Source organism: Chiloscyllium plagiosum, unplaced genomic scaffold (assembly GCF_037043375.1).
Source record: "Chiloscyllium plagiosum isolate Xiang-an unplaced genomic scaffold, Cpla_swu_hap1 HiC_scaffold_8, whole genome shotgun sequence".
NCBI lineage: Eukaryota > Metazoa > Chordata > Chondrichthyes > Orectolobiformes > Hemiscylliidae > Chiloscyllium > Chiloscyllium plagiosum.
Genome location: NW_028270146.1, coordinates 1,374,901 through 1,391,244, shown reverse-complemented (window position 1 = coordinate 1,391,244; position 16,344 = coordinate 1,374,901). Strand labels below are relative to the sequence as shown.

General features: G+C 45.5%; 1 protein-coding gene across 6 annotated transcripts in view; it reads right to left on the bottom strand.

Annotated features, from left to right (window-relative positions):
* Positions 1–16,140, bottom strand: part of pomt2 (protein-O-mannosyltransferase 2) — a 228,748-nt gene extending 212,608 nt beyond the window's left edge. For 2 of the 6 annotated variants that reach the window (XR_015757814.1, XM_043701478.2), the window contains exons 1-2: positions 15,912–16,139; positions 1,484–1,568 (exon numbers count right to left, since the gene is read on the bottom strand). Coding sequence is in view for 4 of the 6 variants with exons in the window: in XM_043701478.2 (XP_043557413.2) it covers positions 1,484–1,568; positions 15,912–16,099 (273 nt within the window). In the remaining 2 variants the exon portion in view is untranslated. Of the gene's footprint in view, positions 1–1,483; positions 1,569–15,911 lie in introns of all 6 variants that reach the window. The other 4 variants (XM_043701476.2, XM_043701477.2, XR_015757815.1 and 1 more) reach the window with 3 other exon arrangements.
* Between the last annotated feature and the right edge of the window lie 204 nt (positions 16,141–16,344).

Sequence of the window (16,344 nt, the reverse complement as noted above, 5' to 3'; positions counted from 1 at the left end):
TCGAGATTACATACAGAAGGAGATTGCTTTATTAGATAGTCTTTATAAATCAGATAGAGAACGTAGAGTGCTATGGCCAATGGGGGTATCTTCCGTCACTACTATTTATCATTTACTACATGATGAAGTATCGGGAGATATGGACAATCTGCTTAAAACATGGGATCAGGATTTGGGACTAGAAATCTCTATAGAAACATGGAATGAGATTTGGGAAAACGCCAGAAGAATCACCATCTGCAACAGAACTCAGGCCATTCAGTTGAAGGTACTCCATAGGGCCCATATAGCACCGGATCGATTGGCAAAATTTAAGGCAGGAATACCTCCAATGTGTCCCACATGTAAAAGAGAGGTGGGCACTCCTGTACATTGCCTATGGACCTGTCATAAGATCCGTAGATACTGGACTAAAATAGTAAGTGCTCTGACAGAAATTTTAGGAATGGAAATTAGAGTGGACCCTGTATCTCTCCTTTTGGGCTTTTCGAACTTACCCTCCCTGGATATGCACGGGAAGAGATTATTTTCTATTCTCTCTTTCTGTGCAAGGAAAAATATTTTGGTAAACTGGGTGGCTGAGGGACCCGCTGGACTTTCAAATTGGCACAGATTAATGATGGAATGTATTTCCCTTGACTTCTTTACAAATATGGTGCACCAAAAGACTGCATTATTCCATAAAATATGGCAGCCCTTCTTGAATTATGTAAATACAGATATTTCGGCCATCCTAACAAGGGCTTTTATTTAATTGAGATGGCGAACCTGGCTGGTCCGGGGCCCCTTGGGAGAGGAATCCCACACGAATATGGGTTTTGTTACGATTTGATGTTAATACGTCCCAGCATGTATCTCACTACCCAATTTCTGTGTTAACTGTCAGTTTTTCTTTCTCTTATTTGAATAATGTAAGAGACTTAATTATACACTCTGGTTAGTTGTAGGTTAGATTAGTAGTTGAGTTTTGTTTTCTTTTCCCTCGGTATTTTTCTTTTGTTAAATTTTGGTTATTATTTATTTAAGATTTAATTGTATATCAATGTTTATACTTGGGTTTTTTTTAAATTTGTAAACTTGTAAAAATATGTTAAATTTTCAATAAAAATATCTATATAAAAAAAAGCAGTCAAGTCATTTTGTGCTTAGGAGTCAGGCAAGTCACACTAACCACTGTGCACAAAGCAGATCACTATACAATCAACAGGACACAATAGCAACAGAGACAGCAGTAAAGGTGGTTACAAAGATCGCACCAGAAGTGAGATTTCAGCCATTCACAAAAAGTGTCTTCAAAAGAGAAGACTGAGTGCATTATGAACATTATGAATGGGTTGGAAAGAGTAGGAGGTAGAGAAAATATTTCAGGTTGTGGGAATATTTAAAATACATGATCATTAAAGATACAAAACAGTTGCTAATACATCCACAATCAATGATGTATTGTTGTTAATTCTATATGTATACATAAAAATATCCATACCTTGCCTAGTGGAGGATGAACATCAAAAAAAAACGTTTGATTAATGTAGTAACTTCCCATTTTTCCAAAGTGAGTTTCATCCCAACTGCAAAGATAAAACATAATATGACACTGGATTTCAAATATACTCTTTCCCATAGATTAATCATTAACTTAACTTGCATAGCTAAGGGAGTCTGCATGCGAATGAGAACAAAATCATTCCAACCCAACAACGTCCATCCTGCAAGTACTTTGCCCTGTTTTTGCTCATAGACAACAGTTCCATCTGACCGTGCTTGCACGTATTTCAGTCAGCCCTTGCACTAATCCAGATAAGAAAAATCTAACCCTTCTTTAAAAATAATTCTCATTCCTGACAAATCTTTGGTCTTCACAGTTTAAGAAATTTAAATATTTTTGATCTTGACACTTGGCTTACAAATGTCATTCAGGTGATTTTCAAAATGGATGAGTTCCCATCCTCACTGGATAGGACCATTGGTATTAAGTTGTCTCACTTTCAAATGAAAAAAGAAACATGTCCTTATATCCTAAATTTGAGTGCATCTTTTCCAGAACTCCATGATCAGAGAGACTCAATCAGTACCAACCACCATTGTTAATTTGATTCATTCCACATAACAAAGAAAGGACTGAAGAAATTGGGTACAGCAAAAGCTTTTTGTCCCAGATAACACAGTCGTCACAAAACCTAACACTGATGCTTCAAAGTTAGCTGCACCATTACCCAAGCTGTTCCAATATAGCTACTGCACTGCCACCCCAACAAGGTGGAAAATTGCCTAGATATGGCAAGTCAACAAAAGAAAAAGACAGGTATATTCTGGCCTGGTGGTTGAGCACTTGCAATGATGGAGGGAAGCCATAGTACTGTTCAGAAAACAGTTCCAGGATTTAAACTTAGCTAGATTAGAGTGGTGCTGGAAAAGCACAGCAGGTCAGGCAGCATCTGAGGAGCAGGAAAATTGACGTTTCAGACAAAAGCCCTTCATCAGCAGTCCTTGTTTTTACCTAGTGGATTTAAACTTAGCGAGTCAAGGAACATTGATAGAGTTCCAATTTATGGTGGTATATGCCTTGGAATGAACTTGAAAGGGGTGGTGTTCCAATTCTTCTGCGACCCTTGACCTTCAGTGGGATAGAGGCCACTGTTTTAAAAGTGGTGTCCAAAGAGCCCTGAAGAGTTTTTACAAGTACATTTTGTCGATGATACATATGTTGCCACTTCAAAAATGTAAAGTCACTCCAAGCAACTATGGCACCAAAGTTGATCACAAAAAAACTTACCAGATTCATTAATGCCCTTTAGTGAAAGAAATTTGCAGTTCTTAGCTGGTTTGACCTACGACTTCTGACCACTGTAATAGAGACTGGCAATGCCAGCAATGCTTACATCACTTGGACAAATATTAAAAAGTTTTCCAAGATTTCTTATTGAGACAAATCATAAGGTTGTGTAACGGTCAGAAGTCCTCCACCCAAGTCTGCAGTGAATTCCCAATCTGCCTTTCCACCCTAACCAGGCCAAATCTCAGTGTCCTTAAATCACTTAATTTCCTTCAATCTTACACTGAGGGAAGGTCATCAAAGATGGTTGAGCCTTGGACACAATCCTGAGGAACAACTGCAATTATTCCAGAGACTGAGATGAACAATCTTTAGCCAAAATAGAAGACAGCAATCATTCTTAGCCTGGTCAGGTTCCCAGCATCACAAATGCCAGCCTTAAGGTAATCTGATTGTTTTCAGGGGTTTATTTTGTGTGGAGTCACTGATCGGTGAAGAAACTTACAACATTCTTGTAATAGTACTGAAATCTTGTGCTTCAAAATTAGCTGTGCTCCCACGAGTCAAACAGCGATCTATCAATGTGGAAATTGCCAACATATGATTACTTACAAAAAGCAGTCGAGTGTGTGATGCTGGAAAAGCACAGCAGATCAGGCAGCATCAGAGGAGCAGGAGAATCAACGTTTCGGGCACAAGCCTTTCACCAGGAAACGTTGACTCTCTTGCTTCTCAGATGCTGCCTGACCTGCTGTACTTTTCCAGCACCACACTCTCGACTGATATCCAGCGTCTGTAGTCCTCTCTTTCTCCCTTTACAAAAAGGACACATCCAAACCAACAATTACCACCCAGTCAGTATACTTTCCATCATCAAAGTGATGGAAGGAACCAGAGCAGAACTGGAATCAGAGAAACCTCTCTGTTCTCAGGTGGAGTTGTACTTGATGCAAAGAAAGATGTTTGTGGTTGTTAGAGGTCAGTCATCGCAGCTCCAGAACTTTGATGTGGGCTTCCTTTGGGTAGAGCCCTAGGCTCAACCATATTCAGTTGCTTCATCAATTACCTTCTCTCTATCATGAAGTCAGAAGCAGGGATGTTCATTGATGAGTGCACAATGTTCAGCATCATTTACAGCTCTTCAGATGCTGAAGCATCCCATGCCAAATGCAGCAAGATTTGGACAATATCAAGGTTTGGACTGACAAGTCGCAAGTAACAATCACGTCACAGAAATGTCTAGCAATGTCCAGCTCCAACAAGAAACAAACCTCACCATTCTCCCTTGAATAAAATGGCATTATTTTTCTGAATACCCACTAACAACATCCCAGTGGTTACCATTAACCAGAAAGTGAACGAATTTGCCACATAAATACTGTGGCTACAAGTATAGCTTGCAACATACTGCAAGAAACTCACTTTTCGCTTGATGCCCTTCCACGATCTACAAGAAACAAGTTGGAATGCAATGGAATCCTCCCCACTTGCCTGGATAGAGTGGATGTGGAGATGTTTCCACTAGGACGCCAAGCGAGGACCCAAAGGCACAGCCTCAAAGTCATGGGACAACCTTTTAGAACTGAGATGAGAAGGAATTCCTTCAGCCAGAGTAGTTAATCTATGGAACACATTACCGCAGAGGGCTGCGGAGGCCAAGTCATCGAATGTAATTAAGACAGAGATAGATATGTTCCTGATTGATAATGGGATCAAGCATTACTGGGAAAAGGCAGAAGAATGGGGTTGAAAAACAATCAGCCGTGATCGAATGGCAGAGCCAAGTGGTCTAATTTTGCTCCTATATCTTATGGCCTTGATATGTGTAGTTCCATCGATGTTCAAGACAAAGCCGCCTGCTCATTGGCACCACATCCCTAAACATGGTCTCCTCTACTTTGGCAAGACAGGATGCCTACTTGCGGAACCCTTTAAAGAACACTTCTGGTACACACAATGAAACAAACCCATCGCCCATGACTGAAGACTTGAACTTGCCCTCCCACTCCCCTCAGGACATGCAGTCTTGCACCTCCTCCACCTCCAAACCATTACCACCTGATGCCTGGAGGAAGAACGCATATTCTGCCTTGGACACTCCAATCACATGGGATCAATGCGGATTTTACCAGTTTTCTCATTTCCCTTCCCCCCCACCTGATCTCAGATTCAACCTTAAAACTCAGCACCGCCCTCTCGACCTGTCCAACTCGTCCATCTTCCTTCCCATCTATCCACTCCACCTTCCTCTCCTACCAATTACCTTCACCCACACCTTCATCTACCTATCACATTCTCAGCTAGCTTCTCGCCAGTCCACCACCCCCCTCCCATTTGTCTCTCAGCCCACTTTGGCCCACAAGCCTCATTCGTGAGGAAAAGCTTATGTTCGAAATGCCGATTCTCCTGCTCCTCGGATAATGCCTGACCAACTGTGCTTTTCCAGCAACACACTTCCAACTCTGATCTCCACCACCTGCAGTCATCACTTTCTTCCACATTCATAATGATCCACTGTCTCCATCAGTAATGGTCAATAGCAGCAGAATGTAATATCCATAAGATATACTGCAGAATTTCACTAAGGTTCATTGGATAGCAACTTCCAAACTCTCAACCATGAAAGCAAAAGGCAGTAGATATATGGAAATGTCACCAACTGCAAGCTACCATACCCTACCCACGCCACACATTTTGCATCAGTGTTTACTGTGGAAAAGGACATGGAAAGTTTAGAATCTAGGGAAATAGATGGTGACAACTTGATAAATGTCCATATTACAGAGGAGGTAGTGCTGGATGTCTTGAAATGCATAAAAGTGGATAAATCCCCAGGACCTGATCAGGGGAACCCTTGAAATTTGTGGGAAGCTAGGGAAGTGATAGCTGGGCCTCTTGCGGAGATATTTGTATCATCGATAGTCACAGGTGAGGTGCCCAAAGACTGGAGATTGACTAACGTACCACTATTTAACAAAGGTGATAAGGACAAGCCAGCGAACTATAGACTAGTGAGCTTGACATCGATGGCAGCCAACTTGTTGGAGGGATTCCTGAAGGACAGGATGCACATGTACTTGGAAAGGCAAGAACTGATTAGGGATAGTCAACATGACTTTGTGCACAGGAAATCATGTCTCACAAACTTGACTGGGTTTTTTGAAGAAATAACAGAGGGTTGACAAGGGCAGAGCGGTAGACATGATCTACCATGAACTTTTCAATAAGGCATTGGACAAGGATCCCCATGGGAGACTGATTAGCAAGGCTGGATGTCATGGAATACAGGGAGAGCCATCCATTTGGATACAGAAATGGCACAAAGGTAGTAGACAGTGGGTGGAGGAGGGTTGTTTTTCAGACTGGAGGCTTGTGATCAGTGGAGTGCCACAAGGATCGGTGCTGGGTCCTCTACTTTTTGTCATTTACATAAATGATTTGGATGCGAGGTACAGTTAGTAAGTTTGCAGATGACACCAAAATTGGAGGTGTAATGGACAGCGGAGAAGGTTACCTCCGATTACAACAGGATCTTGACCAGATGGGCCAATTGGCTGAGAAGTGGCAGATGGAGTTTAATTCAGATAAATGTTGAGGTGGTGCATTTTGGGAAAACAAATCTTAGCAGGACTTATGCATTTAATGGTAAGGTCCGAGGGAGTGTTGCTGAACAAAGAGACCTTGGAGTGCAGGTTCATCGCTCCTTGAAAGTGGAGACGCAGACAGATAGGATAATAAAGGCGGCATTTGGTATACTTTCCTTTATTGGTCAGAGTATTGAGTGCAGGAATAGAGAGGTCATAGTGCAGCTGTACAGGACATTGGTTCAGAAGGATGTTGTGAAACTTGAAAGGGTTCTAAAAAGATTTATAAGAATGGTGCCAGTGTTGGAGGATTTGAGCTATAGGGAGAAATTGAATAGGCTGGGCCTGTTTTCCCTAGAGCGTCGGGGGCTGAGGGGTGACCTCAAAGGTTTATAAAATCATGAGAGGCATGGATAGGGTAAATAGACAAAATCTTTTCCCTGGGGTGGGGGAGTCCAGAACTAGAGAGCATAGGTTTAGGGTGAGAGGGGAAAGATATAAAAGAGATCCAAGGGGTAACGTTTTCACACGGAGGTGGTGCGTATGTGGAAAGAGCTGCCAGAAGAAGTCATAGAGATGTACAGCACGGAAACAGACCCTTCGGTCCAACTCATCCTTACCGACCAGATATCCCAACCCAATCTAGTCCCATCTGCCAGCACCTGGCCCATATCCCTCCAAACCCTTCCCATTCATAAACCTATTCAGATGCCTTTTAAATGTTGCAATTGTACTAGCCTCCACCACAAAACAAAATCAGCTATACCGTGTATTCAAAAAGAATGGGTACCCAATGGACACAGTCTGCCAATTTCTCAGCACCAAACCCAAACCAGCAGATAAAATACATCCAGAAATCCTAGCTACTCTCCCCTACATCAAAGACATTTCAGAAATGACTGCCAGACTACTCAGACCCCTTGGCATCATGGTAGCCCACAAACCCACCAACACACTAAAACAGCAGCTAATGAACTTGAAAGACCCTATACAGACAACAAGCAAAACTAATGTCATTTACAAAATACCATGCAAGGACTGTAACAAACACTACATTGGACAAACAAGCAGAAAACTAGCCACCAGGATACATGAACACCAACTAACCACAAAACAACATGCCTGTCTCTCACGAGTATCCTCACATATGAATGAGGAAGGACATCCACATTCGACTGGGACAACACATCCATCTGAAGACAAGTCAAACAAAGACACGCATGACAACTCCGAGAAACATGGCATTCCAACTGGAACTCATCTACCACCCCCTGAGAAAAGGAACAGGAAGTGACTTAGAACGTAGAACAATAAGGCGCAGAACAGGCCCTTCAGCCCTTAATGTTGTGCCGACCTGTCAATTATTCTCAGCTTGTTCCCCTACACTATCCCAAAATCATCCAAGGGCTTATCTAAGGATTGTTTAAATCTTCTTAATGTGGCTGAGTTAACTACATTGGCAGGCAGGGCATTCCACGCCCTTACCACTCTCTGCGTAAAGAACTTGCCTCCGACATCTGTCTTAAATCGATCACCCCTCAATTTGTCATTATGCCCTCACGAACAAGCTGAAGTCATCATCCCAGGAAAATGTTTCTCTCTGTCTATCCTATCTAATCCTCTGATCATCTTATATGTCTTTATCAAATCCCCCCTTAGCCGCCTTCTAATGAGAACAGACCCAAGTCGCTCAGCCTTTCCTCAAAAAACCTCCCCTCCAGACCAGGCAACATCCTGGTACATGTCCTCTGCATCTTTTCCAATGCTTCCACATCCTTCCCGACATATGGGGACCAGAACTGTACTCAATATTCCAAGTGTGGCCACACTAGCGTTTTGTACAGTTGCAGCATGATATTGCGGTTCCGGAACTCAATCCCTCTACCAATAAAACCTAACACACCGTATGCCTTCTTAACAGCACTATCCACCTGGGTGGCAACTTTCAGGGATCTATGCACATGGACTCCTAGAGTCCTCTGCACATCCACACTACCAAGAATCTTTCCATTGACCCAGTACTCTGCCTTCCCAAAGTGCATCACCTCACATTTAGCTGCATTGAACTCCATTTGCCACCTCTCAGCCCAATTCTGCAGTTTATCCAAGTCCCCCTGCAACATTCTTCCAAACTGTCCACTACTTCTAGGAGAAAGTGAGGACTGCAGATGCTGGAGATCAGAGCTGAAAATGTGTTGCTGGAAAAGCGCAGCAGCATCCAAGGAGCAGGAGAATCGATGTTTCGGGCATGAACCCTTCTCCAGGAATGAGGAAAGTGTGCCAACCAGGCTAAGATAAAAGGTAGGGAGGAGGAACTTGGGGGAGGGGGGTTGGAAATGCGATTGATGGAAGGAGGTTAAGGTGAGGGTGATAGGCCGTGAGTGGGGGTGGGGGCGGAGAGGTCAGGAAGAAGATTGCAGGTTAGGAAGGTGGTGCTGAGTTCGAGGGTTGGGACTGAGACAAGGGTGGGGGGAGGGGAAAAGAGGAAACTGGAGAAATCTGAGTTCATCCCTTGTGGTTGGAGGGTTCCTTGACGGAAGATGAGGCGCTCTTCCTCCAGCCGTTGTGTTGCTATGGTCTGGCGATGGAGGAGTACTGTCCACTACTCCACTGACTTTAGTCTTGTCTGCAAATTTACTAACCCATCCACCTATGCCTGCATCTAAGTCATGTATAAAAATGACAAACAGCAGTGTCCCAAAACAGATCCTTGTGGCACACCACTAGTAACTGGACTCCAGGCTGCATGTTTTCCATCAACCATCACTCGCTGCCTTCTTACAGAAAGCCAGCTTCTAATCCAAACTGCTAAATCACCCTCAATCCCATGCCTCCGCATTTTCTCCATTAGCCTACCATGTGGAACCTTATCAAAGGCTTTACTGAAGTCCATGTATACCACATCAATTCCCTATCCTCATCTACATGCTTGGTCACCATTTCAGAAAACTCAATGAGGTTTGTGACAGACGACTTGCCCTTCATGAGACCATGTTGACTATCTGAAATCAACTTGTTGCTTGCTCGAGGATTATAAATCTTATCTCTCATAATCCTTTCCAAACCTTTCCTACAACAGAAGTAAGGCTTGCTGGTCTATAATTACCTGGGTCATCTCTGCTACCCTTCTTGAACAAGGGCACAACATTAGCAATCCTCCAGTCCTCAGGAAATAACAGCACCACAGGAAATGACATCACCAACCCAAAGAAACCCAAAACATAAACTGAAAGCAGGAGTTTTCAGGATTGCTTCACCTGAGACCCACTGAAGATGTTACCTAGCAGGGTAACAAAACATCTGGAGATGAACCTTCCAGCTCAGCAAGCAAACATACATCCATGAAGTGAAAATACTTGCACTAAAGAGAAAAACAAAAGTCATCAAACCTATGGGCATTGTTGGTAAAAAGATCCCATTGAGTCACATTAAAATAAAAGTGGTGGAGGCTAGTATAATTGCAACATTTAATAAGCATTTGAATGGGTATATGAATAGGAAGGGTTTGGAGAGATATGGGCCGGGAGCTGGCAGGTGGGAGTAGATTGGATTGGGATGTCTGGTCCGCATGAGCTGGTTGGACCGAAGGGTCTGTTTGCGTGTTGTACATCTCTATGACTTAGGACGTGTTTCCCTCTGCCCCCAAACCATTCATGCATCCGTCTAGATACATCTTAAATGACGCTACCATCTCTGCTCCTACCACCTCCGCTGGCAATGCATTCCAGGCACCCATCACCCTCTACATAAAGAACTTTCCATGCATAGCTCCCTTAAACTTTTCCCCTCGTACTTTGAGCTCATGACCCACTAGTAATCGAGTCCCCCACTCTGGGAAAAAACCTTCTTGCTATCCACCCTGTCTATACCTCTCATGACTTTATAGACCTCAATCAGGTCCCCTCTCAACCACCTTCTTTCTAATGAAAATAATCCTAATCTACTCAACTTCTCTTCATAGCTAGTACCCTCCATAAGAGGCAAGATCCTGGTGAACCTCATCTGCACCCTCTCCAAAGCATCCACACCCTTTTGGTAATGTGGCAACCAGAACTGTACGCAGTATTCCAAATGTGACCGAACCAAATTCTTATACAACTGTAACATGACCTGCCAACTCTTGTACTCAATACCCCGTCTGATGAAGGAAGGCATGCCGTATGCCTTCTTGATCACTCTACTGACCTGCGTTACCACCTTCAGGGAACAATGGACTCGAACACCCAGATCTCTCTGTATATCAGTTTTCCCCAGCATAGGTTGAACTCGATCTGCCATTTCTCTGCCCAATTTTCCAATCTATCTACAATCTGCTACTCCATCAATCATAGTGTCATCTGCAAACTTGCTAATCAAACCACATATAGCTTCCAACAGATCATTTATGTATATCACAAACAACAGTTGTCCCAGTACAGATCCCTGTGGGACACCACTGGGTCACAGTTCTCCATTTTGTGATGCTCCCTTCCACTATTACTGATTCCTGCTGCCCAGTCAGTTCTCGATCCATTTCGCAAGTACACTCTGGACCCCATGCGACGTCACTTTCTCTTGTCAGCCTACCATGGGGAACCTTATTAAATGTCTTACTAAAGTCCATGTGTATGACATCTATAGCCCTTCCCTCATCAATCAACTTTGTCACTTCCTCAAATAATTCTATTAAGTTGATAAGGCATGATTTTCCCTGCACAAAACCATGTTGCCAATCACTGATAAGCCCATTTTCACTATCTTCTCCAGCAGCTTCCCTACCACTGACGTCAGACTCACCAATCTATCATTACCTGGTCGTCACTGCTACCTTTCTTAGACAAGGGGACAACATTAACAATTTTCCAGTCCTCCAGGACCTCACCCTTGTTTGCATTCCTGCAAACTTGCACTCCCGAGCACCCAGCAAGTCAAATCAGGAATCCGTTCAGTGTAGACAAAGGCCATTCGGCTCATCGGATCCACACCAACGCACCAAAACGCATCCCACTCAAAGCCTCCCACCCCACCCTATGCCCATCAGCCTGCATTCCAGTGCAGCCAGCAGAAAATCACAGGAAGAACATGCAAACTCCAGTCAGTCACCCAAAGTCGGAATCGATCTCGGTCCCTGGCACTGTGAGGCAGTGTTAACTCCTGAGCCACTGTGCCTCCCAAGTAATCTTGACATTATTGAAAAACAGGACCTGTGCAACAATCTCTTTCATAGCTTCCTAAAAGGGCTATCAGAACCTCATCCTTTTATCGAACATAGAACAGTACAGCACAGAACAGGCCCTTCACCCACGATGTTGTGCCGACCACTGATCCTCAGTAAGCACCCTGAAATTTCTGTGACCATATGCATGTCCAGGAGTCTCTTAAATGTCCCCAATGACCTTGCTTCCACAACTGCTGCTGGCAACGCATTCCACGCTCTCACAACTCTCTGTGTAAAGAATCCGCCTCTGACATCCCCTCTATACATTCCTCCAATCAGTTTAAAACTATGACCCCTCGTGTTAGCCATTTCTGCCCTTGGAAATAGTTTCTGGCTATCGACTTTATCTATGCCTCTCATTATCTTGTATACCTCAATTAGGTCCCCTCTCCTCCTCCTTTTCTCCAATGAAAAAAAATACGAGCTCAGTCAACCTCTCTTCATAAGATAAGCCCTCCAGTCCAGGCAGCATCCTGGTAAACCTCCTCTGAACCCTCTCCAAATCATCCACATCTTTCCTATAATAGGGCGACCAGAACTGGACGCAGTATTCCAAGTGCGGTCTAACCAAAGTTTTATAGAGCTGCAACAAGATCTCACGACTCTTAAACTCAATCCCCATGTTAATGAAAGCCAAAACACCATATGCTTTCTTAACAACCCTGGTAAAAACAATGACTGCAGATGCTGGATTAGTGGTGCTGGAAGAGCACAGCAGTCCAGGCAGCATCCAAGGAGCAGCAAAATCGACGTTTTGGGCAAAAGCCCTTCATCAGGAATAAAGGCAGAGAGCCTGAAGTGTGGAGAGATAAGCTAGAGGAGGGTGGGCGTGGGGAGAAAGTAGCAGGGAGAAAGTAGCAGGGAGTACAATAGGTGAGCGGGGGAGGGGATGAAGGTGATAGGTCAGGGAGGAGTGGATAGGTGGAAAAGAAGATAGGCAGGTAGGACAAGTCATGGGGACAGTGCTGAGCTGGAAGTTTAGAACTAGGGTGAGGTGGGGGAAGGGGAAATGAGGAAACTGTTGAAGTCCACGTTGATGCCCTGGGGTTGAAGTGTTCCGAGGCAGAAGATGAGGCGTTCTTCCTCCAGGCGTCTGGTGGTGAGGGAGCGGCGGTGGAGGCGGCCCAAGACCTCCATGTCCTCGGCAGAGTGGGAGGGTGGTGAGGGAGCGGCAGTGAAGGAGGCCCACTCCAGTGGAGAGCGAGGATGCAAAGAACTTTGCAAGTGGCGAAGCAATTGCATTTCTTGTTTCTCAAAGCAGCCGAGGACAAATTTGGTCCAGGCCTGGCAACTTGTCAGCCTGAATGTTTTCAGCACATTAGCTTCCTCTATCTCTATCCATTCCAGCATGCACACCTCCTCTTCAAAGGTTTCATTCACTACAAAGTTCGTTTCTTTCGTAAAGACAGAAGCAACAAACTCATTTCGGGCTTCCCCTACCACCTCAGACTCCACACACAAGTTCCCTCTGCTATCCCTGATCGGGCCTACTCTTTCTTTGACCATTCTCTTATTCCTCACATAAGTGTAAAATGCTGTTGTGTTCTCCCTAATCCATTCTGCCAAGCCTTTCTCGTGCCCCCTCCTGGCTCTCCTCAGACCATTTTTAAGCTACTTCCTCGCCTGCCTGTAATCCTCTAGAGCTGAGCTTGACCCTTGCTTCCTCCACCTTATGTAAGCTACCTTCTTCCTTTTGACGAGAAGCTCCACCGCTCTCGTCATCCAAGGTTCCTTTATCTTACCCCTTCTTGCCTGTCTCAGAGGGACATATTTATTCATCACTCGCAACAACTGTTCCTTAAACAGTCTCCACATGTCTATAGTGCCTTTACCATGGAACAACTGCTCCCAATCCATGCTTCCTAACTCATGTCTAATCGCATCATAGTTTCCTCTTCCCCAATTAAATATCCTCCCATTTTGCCTAATCCTCTCCTTCTCCATAGCTATGTAGAATGTGAGGCAGTTGTGGTCACTATCACCAAAATGCTCTCCCACCACAAGATCTGATACCTGCCCCAGCTCATTTCCGAGCACCAAGTCTATAATGGCCTCTCCCCTCATCGGCCTGTCAACGGACTGAGTTAGGAAACCCTCCTGAGCACACCTTACAAAAACAGCTCCATTCAAATCTTCTGCTCGAAGGAGGTTCCAATCAATATTGAGAAAGCTAAAGTACACCCATTACAACAACCCTACTTTTCTGCCATTGATACCAACATGGACCATGGCTTCTGGTTGTTTGCCTCGCTTGAAAAAAATGTTCTCCAGAGACTTCCTTTCCCAGTCATGAGGAAGGCAATATTCCATCCTGGAATCACATCTATGGCTGCGGAAATACCCAAACTATCATGTACCACTGCTGCCTTTCAATGAAAATGAAGGGCACAATTTTAAAATGTGTGCAGGAATAGAATGACCTGTGAAAAAACTTGTATAAACCTTTCAAAGTGGAAGGGCAGGTTGAGAAGGCTTATAAAAAAATCAGACATGTAGAAGTGCAAGGTTACAGAACATAGAAAAGTACAGCACAGAACAGGTCCTTTGGACCACGATGTTTTGCCGAGATTTAATCCTAATGTAAAAAATAATAACTTAACCTATGCATCCCTCAACTCACTGCTGTCCATGTGCATGTCCAACAGGGGCTTAAATGTCCCTAATGACTCTGCTTCCACCACCATCGCTGGCAATGCATTCCATGCATTCACAACTCTCTGCGTAAAGAACCTACCTCTGACGTCTCCTTTGTACCTTTCCCCTAATATCTTAAAACTATGACCCCTTCTACCCATCAATCCTGCCCTTGGGAAAAGTCTCTGGCTATTGACTCTACCTATTCCTCTCATTACCTTGTACACCTCGATCAGGTCTCCTCTCTTCCTCCTTCTCTCAAGAGAGAAAAGTCTGAGCTTATTCAACCTTTTTTCATAAGACAAGCCCTCCAGTCCAGGCAGCATCCTGGTAAACCTTCTTTGCACCCTCTCCAAAGCCTCTGTATCTCTCCTATAGTAGGGCGACCAGAACTGGACACCATATTCCAAGTGTGGTCTCACCAGGGACTTGTAGAGCTGCAGCAAAACCTCTTGGCTCTTAAACTCGATTCCCCTGTTAATGAAAGCCAAACACCATATGCTTTCTTAACAACCCTATCCACTTGGGTGGCAACTTTGAGGGATCTATGTACTTGCACACCCAAGTCCCTCTGTTCCTCCACACTGCCAAGAATCCTGTCTTTAATCCTATATTCAGCATTCGAGTTCGACCTTCCAAAATGCATACCTTCACATTTATCCAGGTTGAACTCTATTAACTGGAGTACCTGGAGGAAGCCAATGCAGCCACAATGGGAGAACGTGCAAACTCCACACAACTGCCCAGAGGATGGAATTGAACCCAGGTCTCTGGTCCCGTGAGGCAGCAGTGCTCATCACTGAGCCATCATGTCACCCCTTCACAAAACATTTTTAATTCCTTTCTGGAATGTGGTGTCACCAGCAAAGCTGAGAAACCCTATTATACAGTGTATTGTGGAGAAGGCCATTCAGCCCAACAAGTCCACACCAAATCTCCAAAGAGCAACCCAACCCAGAGACATCCACCTACCCCATCCTTACACCACCTATGACCAATCCATTGATACACCTTTGGAGGAAACCGGACCACCCGGAGAAAACACAAGCACAAGCACAATTTGGAAAAGCCACACAGTCACCTGAGGTTAGAACTGAACCCAGGTCCCGGCACTATCAGGCAGCAGCGCTAATGACAGAGGCACTGTATCACCTTTAAATGTATTCCTGATAAAGTAGTATTTGCATTGGAGATTCACTACATTGATCCTTGGGATGTGAGGGTTGTCTTATGGTGAGTAGCTGAGTATTCACCGTGAGAGTTTTAAATGAGGAGTGATCTAATGTTGATATAATGTGGAGGAGCTGGTGTTGGGACTGGGGTGGACAAAAATCACACAACACCAGGTTACAGTCCCACAGGATTGTGTGTAAGCACTAGCTTTCAGAGCTCTGCTCCTTCACCAGGGTCTGTGCCCGAGGAAATGTCCGAGCTGTGGATACTCGGTGTTCCATCGACAATATATATGTCATGTTGAGATTGAGGCTTTTGGCCTCTCAGTGGAAATGGGCAACAGACAGTAACGAATCCCCGGACAACCGATAACGGTCTCCGGTCTCCGGTCTCCCCGCCCCCGGCTGCCCCGCGGCCTCCCGCCCCCGCCCCGGTCTCCCGCCCCCGGCTGCCCCGCGGCCTCCCGCCCCCGCCCCGGTCTCCCGCCCCCGGCTGCCCCGCGGTCTCCCGCACCCGCCCCGGTCTCCCGCCCCCGGCTACCCGCACTCACCACACATGCCCAGGCTCCGCCAGTCGGTAGAAGCGGCTGAGGAAGGACAAGGCTGTAACCAGCAGCAGAAGGCCCCAAGCACCGAAGCCGCGCTCCCTAACCAGCCCGGGATTGGGGCCAGAAGCCTCGGCTGCCAGGTACTGGGCCCTGCGGCGGCTCAAACACCGGCTCCGCTCGGGCGCAAACATCCCAAAACCTCCGGTTCCAACCCGGCCACAGGCCCCGTCTCCAGGGCAACCGGACCATACAGCGGGGGGGGGGGGGGCGTAGGCACAGCTGCACCAATCAGCAGCCGCTGGCGTGACGCTCCACCAATCAACAGCCGCCGGCGTGACCCTCCACCAATCAGCAGCCGCCGGCGTGACGCTCCACCAATCAACAGCCGCCGGCGTGACCCTCCACCAATCAGCAGCCGCCGGCGTGACGCTCCACC